The 14486-nt window shown below is 37.1% G+C and overlaps 1 protein-coding gene and 1 long non-coding RNA gene across 11 annotated transcripts in view; one reads left to right on the forward strand and one right to left on the reverse strand.

Annotated features, from left to right (window-relative positions):
* l(3)80Fg (dnaJ homolog subfamily C member 16 l(3)80Fg) overlaps window positions 1-14486 on the reverse strand; it is a 554754-nt gene that overhangs the window by 228349 nt on the left and 311919 nt on the right. For all 10 annotated transcript variants that reach the window (XM_065868464.2, XM_036822415.3, XM_036822413.3 and 7 more), the window contains one exon: window positions 3844-4004. In XM_065868464.2, the coding sequence (XP_065724536.1) occupies window positions 3844-4004 (161 nt within the window). The remainder of the gene's footprint in view (window positions 1-3843; window positions 4005-14486) is intronic.
* LOC139352972 (uncharacterized) lies at window positions 863-2832 on the forward strand. Its single transcript, XR_011604040.1, has 3 exons — window positions 863-1301; window positions 1842-1994; window positions 2189-2832. It is a non-coding gene; the product is annotated as an uncharacterized lncRNA (long non-coding RNA).

Here is a 14486-nt window from a genome sequence, read left to right on the forward strand (position 1 = left end):
AAAGACGAAAAAAGTCGCGTGCCTTCCAGAAAAACAACAAGCAACAACAACAACGGTTCCGCTAATCCGTTGTTGTTCTGTTTTTTTGGCATGTCCCGTTTGGTCTATGCATCTTGCACATAAAAGCAGCGTATTTATAGACATATCCGACTATGCAAATCGGTTTATAAAAATATATTCTTAAAACTTCACATAATATTAAATAATATTAATAAGCCTATACATTTTTTTAAGAAATACAAATATTTTAAAACAGAAACCTATTATTTTAAATGGTTGTTTTATCATTTACGAACAAATGTCGCATTATTCAAAAGGCAAGGGTGCACAAAAGTCTATATATTTTAGTTGCTGGGCCTCCTTCCCATCACACGCACTTTTCCGTCTGAGACATGGCGAGAGAGGGAGAGCCCAAAATTACTTTTTGTGCGTTCTCTTTGCGGACCCGACTGAGAGCGCGTCGCTTTGCCGCCGTTGCGCTCAGCTCTGCCGGCGTCGCTGGCTTCTCTGCCGACGTCGCAGTCGGCTTCGTGATGATTGGGCGCTTAACTCAATTGTGGAACTGCAGGGTATGTACATACATACATACGTATGCGTAAGCGTGTGTATGTGTAGAGGCTGAATCAGCGTGAAAACAAAATTAATAAACATGTACATCTAACAATGCATTGTTAGATGTACATGTTTATTGAGTTAAGCGCCCAATCATCACGAAGCCGACTGCGACGTCGGCAGAGAAGCCAGCGACGCCGGCAGAGCTGAGCGCAACGGCGGCAAAGCGACGCGCTCTCAGTCGGGAGAACAGAACGCACAAAAAGTAATTTTGGGCTCTCCCTCTCTCGCCATGCAACTAAAATATATAGACTTTTGTGCACCCTTGCCTTTTGAATAATGCGACATTTGTTCGTAAATGATAAAACAACCATTTAAAATAATAGGTTTCTGTTTTAAAATATTTGTATTTCTTACAAAAATTTATAGGTTTATTAATATTATTTAATAATATGTGAAGTTTTAAGAATATATTTTTATAAACCGATTTGCATAGTCGGATATGTCTATAAATACCCTGCTTTTATGTGCAAGATGCATAGACCAAACGGGACATGCCAAAAAAACAGAACAACAACGGATTAGCGGAACCGTTGTTGTTGTTGCTTGTTGTTTTTCTGGAAGGCACGCGACTTTTTTCGTCTTTTTCACTTGGGTTTACTTATGTGAAGGAGTTAGAATTGCACGCAATTAAGGTAGTTAAATAAAATAAACCAGTGGTTTAAAAGTGATACCTATACGATTCCCAGGTAAGTCTGTCGCAGACCAATATTAATTTAATCAGTGAGAGTAAAATCAAGTTAATGTATATTAAAAAAATGGAAAATACAAGATTCCCAAAAAAACACGTGGCGGAAAAAAAAAATAGCTGTGAAAAATATTAATTTTTGACGTGAAAAACAACAAATGATGCATATAAATAAACAAATGAATGAATCTGTGAAAAAATTTGAAAATCTTATTGAGTGCTAAGTTCCTAGGGACCAAAAATAAGAGATGTTTGTTTTTATAACTTATGATTTTTTGTATTAATAACATTAAAGCACAATTTTTATTTTTGTGTAAGTAAACAAACATGGCTATTTAAATAAAAATCTCAAACATCTCTAATTTTCCGTCCCTGGAAAAGTGGTATTTTTTCCGCATCTGCAAAATAAATAAATGATTTAATAAATAATAAAAAAAATACATAAATAATTTTTTACAACAAAATAAAATAAATCAAGTGACCGAAAACAAAAGTTTGCAAATTTCTTCTCGATATTTTTTTAATTTTCTTATATTTTTAGACAAGGCTGATGGTAAATCTATAAAAAAAATGGAAGGCTAAGTCGTTCCATCTTAAGCATATTATCCGAGGAACTTGTTCTGTCCCACAACTTGGAGGGGGGGCAAAACAAGAGGAGGCTCAGACTACCCAAATTTCGCCCGTGCCTTATTAAGTAAGTTTTTGTTGAGGGTGAAAACTATTGTTTGTAAGTTTAATTTTTAAAAGACTTCTGGGATTTTTACATTGAATGCCAAAGATAACATTTCTTTTATTATAAATAAATCTTACAAATAACGATTACTTTCGGTCACTCTTTTTTATTCTCGTCTTGTTTTATTTTTAAAACTAATTTTTTTCTAATACTAGATGCAATCGCCCTGGTGGATCCCTCGGAGCCTCCAGAAAAGGCGCTGCAGAAGGCAATGCGGTGCGTTAAAAACTTGAGTTGTACCAAAAAAAAGGCAACGCCGGCACCAGATGCTGAGGAGGAGGTGCCAGCGATAACACCGGAAACCCCCGAGCTCAAATTTTAAAATAAACAAATAAAAATTAAAATTACAACTGAAATTTTTTTGCTGCTAAGCGCTCAACGTGTGCTGAAAGTGCGCTTTTTCGCTGCTTGAATGAGCGCTCAACGTGTGCTGAATGTGTGCTTTTACCGCTGCTCAATCGAGCGCTCAACATGTGCTGAATGTGTGCTTTTTCCGCTGCTCAATCGAGCGCTCAACATGTGCTGAACGTGTGCTTTTTCTGCTGCTCAAAAAAGCGCTCAGAAGGGTGCTCAAAAAAGCGCTCAATGCGTGCTATTTTTTGAGCACTGATGAACCCTAGGACATGCCTATGTTAATTTAAGCACTTAGTTCCATACAAATTGTGCGCTCATTGAGCGCTCAGTGATGAGCTTTTTGCAGTGATTGTGTGCTGAATAAGCGCTGAATGGTACTGCAGGGTGAACATAATTGCATTTAAACAAAAACATATTTTAAAATGCGCTTAAATTTATGTTTAGATGTATGTACATGCCTGTTAATTATTTTTTCTACGCCGCCCTGCAAATTCGCTTCTCATCTACATATGTATGTATAGACAGATGCACGCATTGCTTTTCATAAAATGTTGCTTATTCTTGAAAGTCTTTCACAAATTTTCTGTTATTACACAATTAATTAAGGTTTCAAATTTTAGCGAGCACTTTTAAGCTTATGTGGTGGATGCCGAACTGGAATCTTATACGATTGTATAAAACCTATAATTAGTAGTTAATCACAATTAAGAAATTTTAGTAAATTAGTATACATAAGTAAAAAAAATGACCCAATGTAAGTATCTAAAATAATGTGTCAATAAGAAATACTGTAAAAATTTTGTACAAACTGTAAACAGGTAAGAAATACCTAAAATAAAATAAATAATAAAAAAATTTGGTACATTATTTTTTAATTTAAATTTGTCTTTGACATTATAATATCAAATTAACAATAATATCAATTTGGTACTTTTAATATCCAATCTACAACAATGTACATTTGAAATTATAATATCAAATCTACAACAATATCAAATTTACAACAAAAATATTTCAAAAAATTGATACCGCTTAATGTAAAAATGAAATTACCGAAATATCGTTTTTACCATTTCGAACATATCGAATTGATAAGTGCCGTATCAAGGCCGAATTGATATTGGATTGACAATCACATCATATCAATTTTTTTTTGTGTGCATTTAAATATTGAACAATGATGCTTGTAGTCTAACACACTATTATGCAAAGGAGGTAGAAAATAGTAGTTTTTTAAAACAAAAACGTTCTTCGTAGAAAATGAAATAAAACAATTAAGACACGGAACTTTATTCAGTCCGTCAATTCAATGAAAAGTATTCTGTGAGAAAATCCTGATATATGTATGTTCCGTCCGGGGAATTTTTCTAACAATACTATTAAAACAAATTATTATTTTGTGTTGACTGACTGATTCAAAATGGCCAAAATTTTATTTAAAACATGTTCCGCTTACCTTAAACATATAAGCGAATCGGACTTTTTCTGAACTATAACCGCTATTCAAAGCAATATCTCTTAAGACGACTCTTGCAAAATCATGTCTTCGATTATTTTCAGTAATGAGAATAACGCACAAACGTTTTCTGGAACGGCTCCATTCAGTCGGGCACACACCTAGAAGAAAGAAAACAAAATTAAATGTTTTGTAGATATTTTAAAATTTTGTGCGTTGTATGTCAGTATTTAATTACCGAAATTTTTTTTTGAATTTAAAAATATTAAAACTAAAAAGATTTCTTACTTCGGCAAGCCGAAGTTGTATACCAATGCCGTTTAAAGAACAATGTCCCGTATGTGCTTGGGTTGGGTTTTTCTTGTGGCAAAATTGAACGTATCTCGTCGTCACTTTTCGAAATTCGATGTTCGCGCTCGCAACTTCGATTTTTCTCGAACTCAAAACTGCATGATCATCAGTATTTATCACTTGCAGTCGCGTCTTTCCCTCCAGTGTAGGGGTATTCCGCGACGGAGCGTCTTCTACCACCTCCAAATTAAGTGCGCGAGCCGAGGTAATTAGTGCGGCTTTACGGGTCTTTATTCGCGATGCATTTTAAGCGTACTGGGATCTTCTTCGTCTAAATTCTTCAGATGTTGGTTCTTCTTTGGGACGTTGCGTCATACGGTGAGTCAATGAAGCTGACGGGTTGATGTTGGATCACGGTGTTGGGTTAAGACTTTGGCTGTTGTCGGATGTAATGCAGTTGGACCTAACGTGGTTGGGCTACGCAATGTTAGTTGCTAACACTTTCCCCCATTGGGGAATTACCCTCAATAAAAGCGTGTCTCGGTTATACTCCGTATCTAGTGGCAACATGCATCTTCTTTCATTCACCGATATCGATGTGCATTTTGTTGATCCATTGGTATCCTACTATGTTCATAACAAAACTAACCATATCTTGTTTTATTTATGTGTTATATATATTTTTTATTGCGACAACTCTGAATGACTCAAGTGATCCTTGTTGTCCAGCCCTTGCCGTGACCGTTTTTGTGCTCTCTCTCACTTCTTTCCGAAAAGTATTGTCTTATTCTTTCTTAGACGTAAGCCACAGTCGTGACTATTGCTGCCATTGCATTACTGCTGCAAACGTTAAGGTGCTGACGTTCACATAATTGTGGAACTAGTGCCAAGTGATCGTTCAGTCTGCATCTTTTGAAGATCGGCTTTTTATACCCGTTACTCGTAGAGTAAAAGGGTATACTAGATTCGTCGGAAAGTATGTAACAGGCAGAAGGAAGCGTTTCCGACCCCATAAAGAATATATATTCTTGATCAAGATCACTAGCCGAGTCGATCTAGCCATGTCCGTCTGTCCGGCTGTCCGTCTGTCTGTCCGTCCGGATGAACGCTGAGATCTCGGAAACTAAAAGAGCTAGGCCATTGAGATTTGACGTGCAGATTCCTGAGCTTCTTACGCAGCGCACGTTAGTTTCAGCAATGTGCCACGCCCACTCTTACGCCCACAAACCGCCCAAAACTGTGGCTCCTACAGTTTTGATGCTAGAATAAAAATTTTAACTGAAATGTATTGTTCTTATCAATACCTATCGATTGACCCAAAAAAAAAGTTTGCCACGCCCACAAACCGCCCAAACCTGTGACGCCCACAGTTTTCATGCTAGATAAAAAATTTTAACTGAAATGTATTGGTCTCGTCAATACCTATCGATTGATCCAAAAAAAAATTTGCAACGCCCACTCTAACGCCCATAACGCTTAAATCTGTCTACCGCCGGTAAGTGGCGTATTTTAATATCGCTTTTCTGCTTGCATATCTCCATTTCCCTTTGGTATCTGTAGTTGAGTAACGGGTATGTGAAAATCGAGGTACTCGACTATAGCGTTCTTCCTTGTTATTTCTAGTTTTGTTAAATGAACATATGGAATGAAGGAAAATTGCTGGCCTCAGGTCCCTCATTGTTGACTGGATTCGCGGGTGCCCTTGCAATGTGATTGTTGAACTGTATGCAACGCAGTACTCATTCAGCGTTAGCCTTCCGATGTCTACTATTTAAACTTGATAGCGCTCTTGCCCACAGACATACTACTGTGGGCCAAACTTGATTTTAAAATTAAGAAAATTGTATTTATTCTTCTAAACCAATTTCATACCCTTTATAATAGTCCACGCTTCCTACGATTTAGCTTTTATCTCCTTGCAAAAAGTCGTAGCATTGAGGTGTGTGAAACAATGCTTTCTAACTATCAGGAAAAAGCTCAACTGCATAATTACGAGGTATGAATCTTGGATGTATGCTTACGACCCTGAAACAACCGACCAATCAAGCGTATTTCGTGCTAAAGGCGGGACCAGACCGAAAAGAGCACGTCAAAGTCGTTCATAAATCAAGGTCATTTTCGATTTTCATTGTGTGGTGCGCTACGAATTCCTTCCACCCGGCCAAACTTTTAATAAGATTTATAATTATGTATATAACAATTATTATATATAATTCGTCTAAAAAGACCGGACTTACGGGTCAACAACTCTTGGTTTTTGCGTCCGCTTTAGTATTATTTAGTATTACCGCTACCGCCCGCTAGGTGCCGTGTCACTGGCATCGGTGGTGTGCGCCGCCCTGGAACTTAAATTTATTTGAAACAGAGTAACAGGTATCTGATGGTCGAGGCACTTGACTATAGCGTTTCTCCTTGTTTTCATATTATTTGCTCATTTTTTTTTTAAATGTTATAGAAAATCTTATTTGTGGTGTATCCTAACGCCTGTCGAATGTCTTTGTTTTCGAATCATGTTTGCATGCACTTTGTAAGGAAGCCGAACCTCATTGTTCCTTCTATGTTGGACAACGTTGAAAACCTGCATCCGCTCAAAAAGGGAGAACACGGCCCTTAAAACTCCCCCAGGGCGAAGACTCCTATCCGAATTTGTTGTTTTGCAGGACCTGGATGCGTAATAAAGGTAAACATGCTATTAATAGCCCTGTCCCGAGGCCTGACTTATGACCCGTCCGAAAATACAGAGTCTCTGATTCAAAAGACAGTATATTAACGAAGTTAACGAAGTTTGTTGTTTTTGTGCGTTTTCATGTTGAAATTTGATATTTATACCCGTTACTCGTAGAGTAAAAGGGTATACTAGATTCGTCGGAAAGTATGTAACAGGCAGAAGGAAGCGTTTCCGACCCCATAAAGTATATATATTCTTGATCAGGATCACTAGCCGAGTCGATCTAGCCATGTCCGTCTGTCCGTCTGTCCGTCTGTCCGTCTGTCTGTCCGGATGAACGCTGAGATCTCGGAAACTATGAGAGCTAGGCTATTGAGATTTGGCGTACAGATTCCTGAGCTTCTTACGCAGCGCAAGTTTGTTTCAGTAGACTGCCACGCCCACTCTAACGCCCACAAACCGCCCAAAACTGTAACTCCTACAGTTTTGATGCTAGATAGAAAATTTTAATTGAAATGTATTGTTCTCATCAAGACCTATCGATTGACCTAAAAAAAGTTTGCCACGCCCACTTAAACGCCCACAAACCGCGAAAACCTGTGACGCCCACAATTTGCATGCTAGATAAAAAATTTTAACTGAAATGTATTGGTGTCGTCAATACCTATCGATTGATCCAAAAATAAATTTTCCACGCCCACTCTAACGCCCTTAACGCTTAAATCTGTCTACCGCCGGTAGGTGGCGCATTTTAATCTCGCTTTGCTGCTTGCATATCTCCATTTCCCTTTGAGTAACGGGTATCTGATAGTCGAGGTACTCGACTATAGCGTTCTTCCTTGTTTTATTATGCAATCGGAAAGATAATAATTTAATACACAATATTTAGAAAGAAAAAATGGCAAAAATCAATTTTTGCTTTTAAATTTCCACCCTAAATAGGAATTTCTATAACATTTGCAAGGAATTACTTAACAAACTGTTGATCATATACGACCATTTTTTTCGAAATCGTGACAAAGAACGTACTTCAGAGTTTACGAGAATATGATCAAAAACAACGAAGCTACAATTTGTATACCATTGCAGAAAGTGTAATGATATCAGTCAGAAGTTTGCAACGCAATAAAGGAGACGTGTCCGACCCTATACAGGATATATATATATGTACATATATATAGTGACATATCTAAAGTACCATATACTCCTATGTACATGTCCACACACCTACACATACATACTCACATTACGCAGTCACCCTCGAGACACCCTCTAAGAAATAAGAACCCAAATTTAATTGTCAACAAGCCAATAGAAAATTACCGAACTATAAGCAAGCCAGAGGAAAATTACAATGAATGAAAAACCACAGTTTATAGACTAAACAGTTAGAACGAACCGCTGTTCAGACTATCGGCACATTCCCACAATTCAGGATACTCAGATTTCGGGACCCAAGTCTGAAGTCCAAAGTCCGAACTCAGAAAGTCACTCAATAGCAATAAGTCCCACTCACAAAAAGCTCTAAAGCTAAAAACCGAGGTAAGATCGTAAAAGAAGTAGGAATTAGACAGCGAGTTCAGTTTGAGATTTGTTAAGAGCAAGTCGGTGTTCTTCCAACCCAAAATATTGTAACCAGTGCAAGAGTAAATTAAATGAAGTTTTTTTTTCATAATACACTTATGGTGCAGACATTTAATTGGCGCAGTCGGTAGGATCTCAAAAGTACTTTAAAAAGTCATCGGTACTGATCAACTAGAAGGATAATACTAAACGACTAGTTTATCCTGATCAGCGAAAAAATCCGTGAACAAACAAAAGACAATCATTGAGATCCGCTTAAGAATCTATGTGTAAATTTCACACGCAGAACTTACAACAAAAACATATATTCGGTCAATGTGCGCTTAAAAATCTAAAATAAAAGTGCCAATATTGAGAAACAAAAAGTCTATGTGTAAGTTCCACAAACAGAGACAAAACTAAAATCCAAATCGGTCAATAAGTGCAAATGTTGAAAAAAGAACAATAAAAATGGCAAACCCTTCAGCATTACCACAGTTGTCCGAGATTCATTTGAATCAGTTAATCGGTGAAATCAAGGAGTTGCCGTATTTCGATGGAAACCCATCGGAATTAAGTCGGAACATAGCCAGGGTGGAGTACCTTCTACAATTATACCATACTCAAGACGTTCGAAAAATCCACATCATATACGGAGCTATATAGAGGGCCATTGTCGACTCAGCCCAGACAGTCACCGAAGAGGAAAAGTCTAATACATGGATAACAACAAAAGCAGCCCTAATCAAAGCCTTCAAGGATCACAGGCCATACGAGGACATCATACAACATGTTCGAGACACCCCATATCAAGGAAGCATTAGTAAGTTCGTTAATAAACTAAAATTAAGATCTTCAAAAGTACGAGTATATAACAAGTTAGAATTAGAATCAGACCAAATAGACAAGTAAATTTATACAAATTTTTTAAACAAAACAATTAAAGATTGTATCGAAAGATAATTTCCTGATAGATTGTATAATTCCTTATCCAAAACCCTCAAATAGTTTCGGTCTCTGTTGTACACGGACGTGTTTTATATTTGCTCCCACATTTATTCGCCTAGTGTCTAAATTACCGATCTACTATATTCCCAAAGTTTACATTTTCAACTCGGTTGAGACCGCCGTTTGAATGCAAATTAGTTATTTGTGTTAAAACCATTATCTTTATTATTCAGGGTATTCCCTAAACTGTTGAAATGCTGAATTGTTGAAAATTCAACAGAAAATTTCAGCAATTAAGGGAACGACCCTAAAAGTTCCCTGTTGAATTTTCAATTTATGATGTCTGCTGTTTGTCAGATTGTCAAAATGTCAGGCTGTGCTTACCAAAGACTATGTTTAAAATTAAGCAAAATGCCGAGAATAAGCCAAAAAACTTAACTATTAGAACTGTTAACAGGCAGCATCCTATCAGATATCCTTTTTTTTGCATATTTTATACGCTGACCAGAGTTACCCTCTAACTTTTAATCGAGAACAGCGATAAATCTGGTTTTCAGCAATTCAACAAAGTTTTCAACAGCCCCGAGGCTGTGGAATTGCTGAAATTTCTGACAGTTGCCTTTGTATGGAACAGCTGATTAACAGCTGATCAAAATTCAACAATTCAGCAATTCAACAGTTTAGGGAATACCCAGATTATATTGGATAATAATTAACGACGCGGGTGCTTTGTGCATTGTTGTTGTTTCTTATTTACATTGTTGTTATGGCGCTCTCTCGCAACGTTCGCTCTGCTACATTCTCCCAACTTCAGTCACCGGCTCTCACTTTCGAGTTAACGGGTCTTTGCTGAATTGGTCTTATCGCTCTTTTTTTTTATTATCTCTCCTCTGCGTTTTGCTAGGTCACACAGCGTTTGTTGGCACTCATCTGAAGCTTCCTACTTTTTTCTACTTTTTCTACATTCTACATTTAACATACTTCAACGTGTAAACAATGTCTGCCTGCTGTGTTGTTGGTTGCCAATTTGTTGGCAAAATCACTTCTCGGCAGCCAACTGTTATATGCTGGTTATGTGAGAGTATTGCGCACGCTAAATGTGCAGACTTTGGGCATAGTGCTGCCCAAATTGCTGATCGCACTAGATCTAATGCTAACCTGGACTGGACGTGCCCTACATGCCTACATATCAAAATTGACATCAGAGCATTTATGAGGCAAACGGAGCTGGAGTTCCAGGCATTACGTGCTGGATTTACGGACTTATTAAGTCGATCTAATGTCTGCGACTCCAACTTTAAAGGTCGGATTCTTCTAAGTCAATCTTCATTAAATATAAATCGTAGTCCTACACTGCCTAATGTCTCTTTACATGTTCCTGATCTCTCGACCAACCTCTCTCTTCCCTAATACGCGTGCACCTCCTCCTGTCCCACTTACTAGCATGATCCCTAGGAAGAACACCCATAGCCCTGCTCTCTCTTCTCCGGTACGAGTATATAAAAAAAACAGCTCCCTTTCCACGACTTCTTTGTCGGCGCCCAGCTCTGATTTAAATGCAAAAAACTAAATTTCCTAATTCACTATCAAAATGTTTGGGGGCTTCTTAGTAAACTCTCTACGCTTTATAAAAATAGTTCTATTTTTGAGGCCAATGTTATTGTACTCACTGAGACCTGGCTTAACCCATCCGTACACGATAGTGAGATTTTGTCTAATAACTTTTTTGTTTATCGGAAGGATCGTCAGACCCGTCGTGGTGGAGGCGTTCTTATTGGAGTCAAATCCAATTTAACTTCTGAGTTTGTTGATCCTTCTGAATCATCAGGTATTGAATTTATTTCCGTAAAATTATTTTTCCCAAAAAGTAACATTTTTTTAACCTGCTCGTATATATCCCCTGGCTCTGAATTTATAGTGTATCTATTGCACCTGTTCGCCATACATTCAATCTCCTTGTTGCTTGCTGAAACTGACCAACTTATTGTGCTTGGTGACGTTAATCTTCCCAATATCTCTTGGTTGGAGGGTAAGGACTCATTGACAAAGATTCCTAGGATGCAAAATGATTTTATTGATGGTCTTGTTGAACTATCTTAGCAGCAAGTTAACAGGATTCTCAATCATATTGGTCGTTTTCTTGACTTAATCTTTGTTTTTGATAGTAGCTGAAGTTAGTCGTATTTCGCCACTATCTTTCCTGAGGACTGTTATCATCCTACCCTTCAGTTCTGTGTTAATGGATTTTTTAATAATCCTAGGACTGCAATAAATGTACAGCCTAGTTTGTGTTTTAAGAGGACTGATTACGGCAGACTGGTGGAATCTTTATCGACAGTAAGCTGGTCCTTTCTAGTTGACCTTCCTGTTGATGATGCAGTTAGGTACTTTTATGAGGTCCTTTACCGTCTATATGATGAACATGTCCCTCTTTCCTCCATTAAGAATTCTTACAGCTCTCCATGGTTTACCCGTCAACTATCTTATCTAAAGAATAAAAAAACCAGACTATTTAAACGGTTCAAAATATCCGGCTTACAGACAGACTTCACCAAATATAGTTCAGCTAAGGTGGAATTTGTCCAGTACAATTCTGACTGTTACAAAAATTACCTATCTCGTTGCAAGCGTGATTTCAAAAGTAATCCTAAGCTTTTTTATTCTTTCGTCAATTCTAAACTGAAATCTAACTGCTTCCCTCCTTTTCTTTTTCTCAATAATAATGTAGCATCTGATGATAATGATATTTCCAACTTATTCGCAGACTTTTTTCAATCGACATATACGAAATGCAATAGTCTCATTAATAAAGATTATCCATACCAACTACCTCATTTGAACTCTATCTTCGAACCAGTGATTGATGTATCTGATGTTCTTCAGAGTTTTAATAATCTCAAGCTCTCATTTTCACCGGATCCTGACAGAATACCAAGTTGTATACTTAGGAATTGTTCATCTTATCTTGCTCTTCCCTTAACATTGATATTTAATCTGTCCCTAAGTCAATGTAGATTTCAATCGATATGGAAGGAATTCTTTATCATCCCAGTGCTTAAAAAAGGGAATAAGTCCGATATCTCAAAATACCGTGGTATTGCTAAACTCAGTTCTATTCCTAAACTTTTCGAAAAAAATATTACCTGTCAGTTGCAGCATCATAGCCGGTCTATTATTTCACCTTGTCAGCATGGCTTCACTAGATGTCGCTCTACTTCTACAAACCTACTTGCATTTACGTCTTTAATTACTAGAGGTTTTCTGACACATCATCAAACTGATGTGATTTGTACCGATTTCTCTAAAGCTTTTGATTCAGTGAACCATAGGATTCTTATTTATAAATTGTCCCTTTTAGGTTGTCTACCCAACCTACTAGAGTGGATATTTTGCTTTCTAATAGAACTCAAATGGTCTGTTTTAATAATAAAATTTTCAAAATAATTAATGTAACTTCTGGAGTGCCACAGGGTAGCCACCTGGGACCTTTACTTTTTGGCTTAATGATTAATGATCTACCTTATGTTATAAGATCATCAACTGTTTTAATGTATGCAGATGATTTCAAGCTATGTTTGTCCATGTGTTTACCTAATTCATATAATGACCTTCAATTAGATCTAGATTGTTTGTATACGTGGTGCATGATTAACAGGTTGAACTTGAATTATTCTAAATGAAACTTTATGACCTTTTATCGTTGTAATCCATCTCTGTATTCTTATTGTATCGGAAAAACCGCCCTGGAACGTATTTTTTCTGTTCAGGATCTTGGCGTTTTATTTGATCATGAACTTATTTTTAAAGATCATATATCTACTATAGCTAACAAAGCCAGAAGTCCCCTGGCGTTTATGAAGCGTTAGTCAAGGGAGTTTGATGATCCATACACAACAAAGCTTTTGTATGTTTCTCTTGTTCGTCCGTCAATGGAATATTGCTCTTGTATATGGTAACCTCAAATTAGCTGTTACCAGAATATGTTAGAGTCCGTTCAAAAACAATTCCTTTTATTTGCTTTGAGAGGTTTAAACTGGAACACAGGCAGTCGATTGCCCTCCTATCATGCGAGGTTGCGCCTGCTGGACTTACCAACCCTGAACCATCGTAGGATGTGTTATGGTTATGTTTTTGCATAAATTAATTAATGGTGATGTCGACTCTCCTTTCCTTCTTAGTTCCCTCAACTGTAATGTACCCTGTAGAACAGTTCGTCGTTTTCGTCCGTTGTCCCTGCCAGTTTGTAGATCCAATTATGCCCTTCATGATCCTTTTCGTGTTCTTTGTGATGACTATAATGCACTGTGTCACGTCTTACTGTTTGATAGCCCTAATGCAACTAATTATGATAAACTTATGTATTTTCTATCTTCCAATAATTTGTAAATTTCTATGTTACTAGCCATTCTATGTGAGCATGTATTTTAAACTGTCTATTGTTATGTCGTCTTTTTCCATGACCGCGATTTCGTTTACTTGCCCAAATCGGTTTAGGGATCCGCGCATAACAAGCATTGCTTGGTGTCGTAAGGGCCACTTGTTTGTACTGACCATAGTGCATCAACGTCCAAGAAATTTAAAAGAAGCAGCGATGGTTTTAGGTCATTGGGACGCAGACCCTTTCGACAATTATAAACCCAGACGTCAAGATAACCGAAGGAATTCGGGAAGTACACATCAAAATCATTACTATCAAAAATATAATTCTGAGTCGCACAGTTATCCAAAAGAGGATATAGTAAAGGACAAGACCACAGTAAAATGCCTTAAGCCACCATCATTTGAAAAAAAGATTGAAGAGGATAAGACCGCATCAGAATGCCTTAATCCGCCCTTATCAAAGGACCAATCATTAAATTTTACCATCAATAATGAATTAAAAGAATGTAATGAATACAGGTTAAAACATTTAAATGAGGAAGAAAAAGAAAATTTAAAAAATGTTTTATTCGAATATAATAACATTCAGTAAAAAGAAGGTGAAAATTTGACTTTTACAAGTATATAGAGAACCATACAAATACGCTCAAACTTTCGACGCAGAGGTTAACAATCAAATAAATGAAATTATTCAACAGGGAATAATCAAAATCTTCCTATTGCTAGCCAATTTGGATAGTTAAAAAAAAAAGCGATGCCTCAGGAAAACCGAAATTTAGACTAGTGGTAGACT

The sequence above is a fragment of the Drosophila suzukii genome, chromosome 3, assembly GCF_043229965.1.
Source record: "Drosophila suzukii chromosome 3, CBGP_Dsuzu_IsoJpt1.0, whole genome shotgun sequence".
Classification (NCBI taxonomy): Eukaryota; Metazoa; Arthropoda; class Insecta; order Diptera; family Drosophilidae; genus Drosophila; species Drosophila suzukii.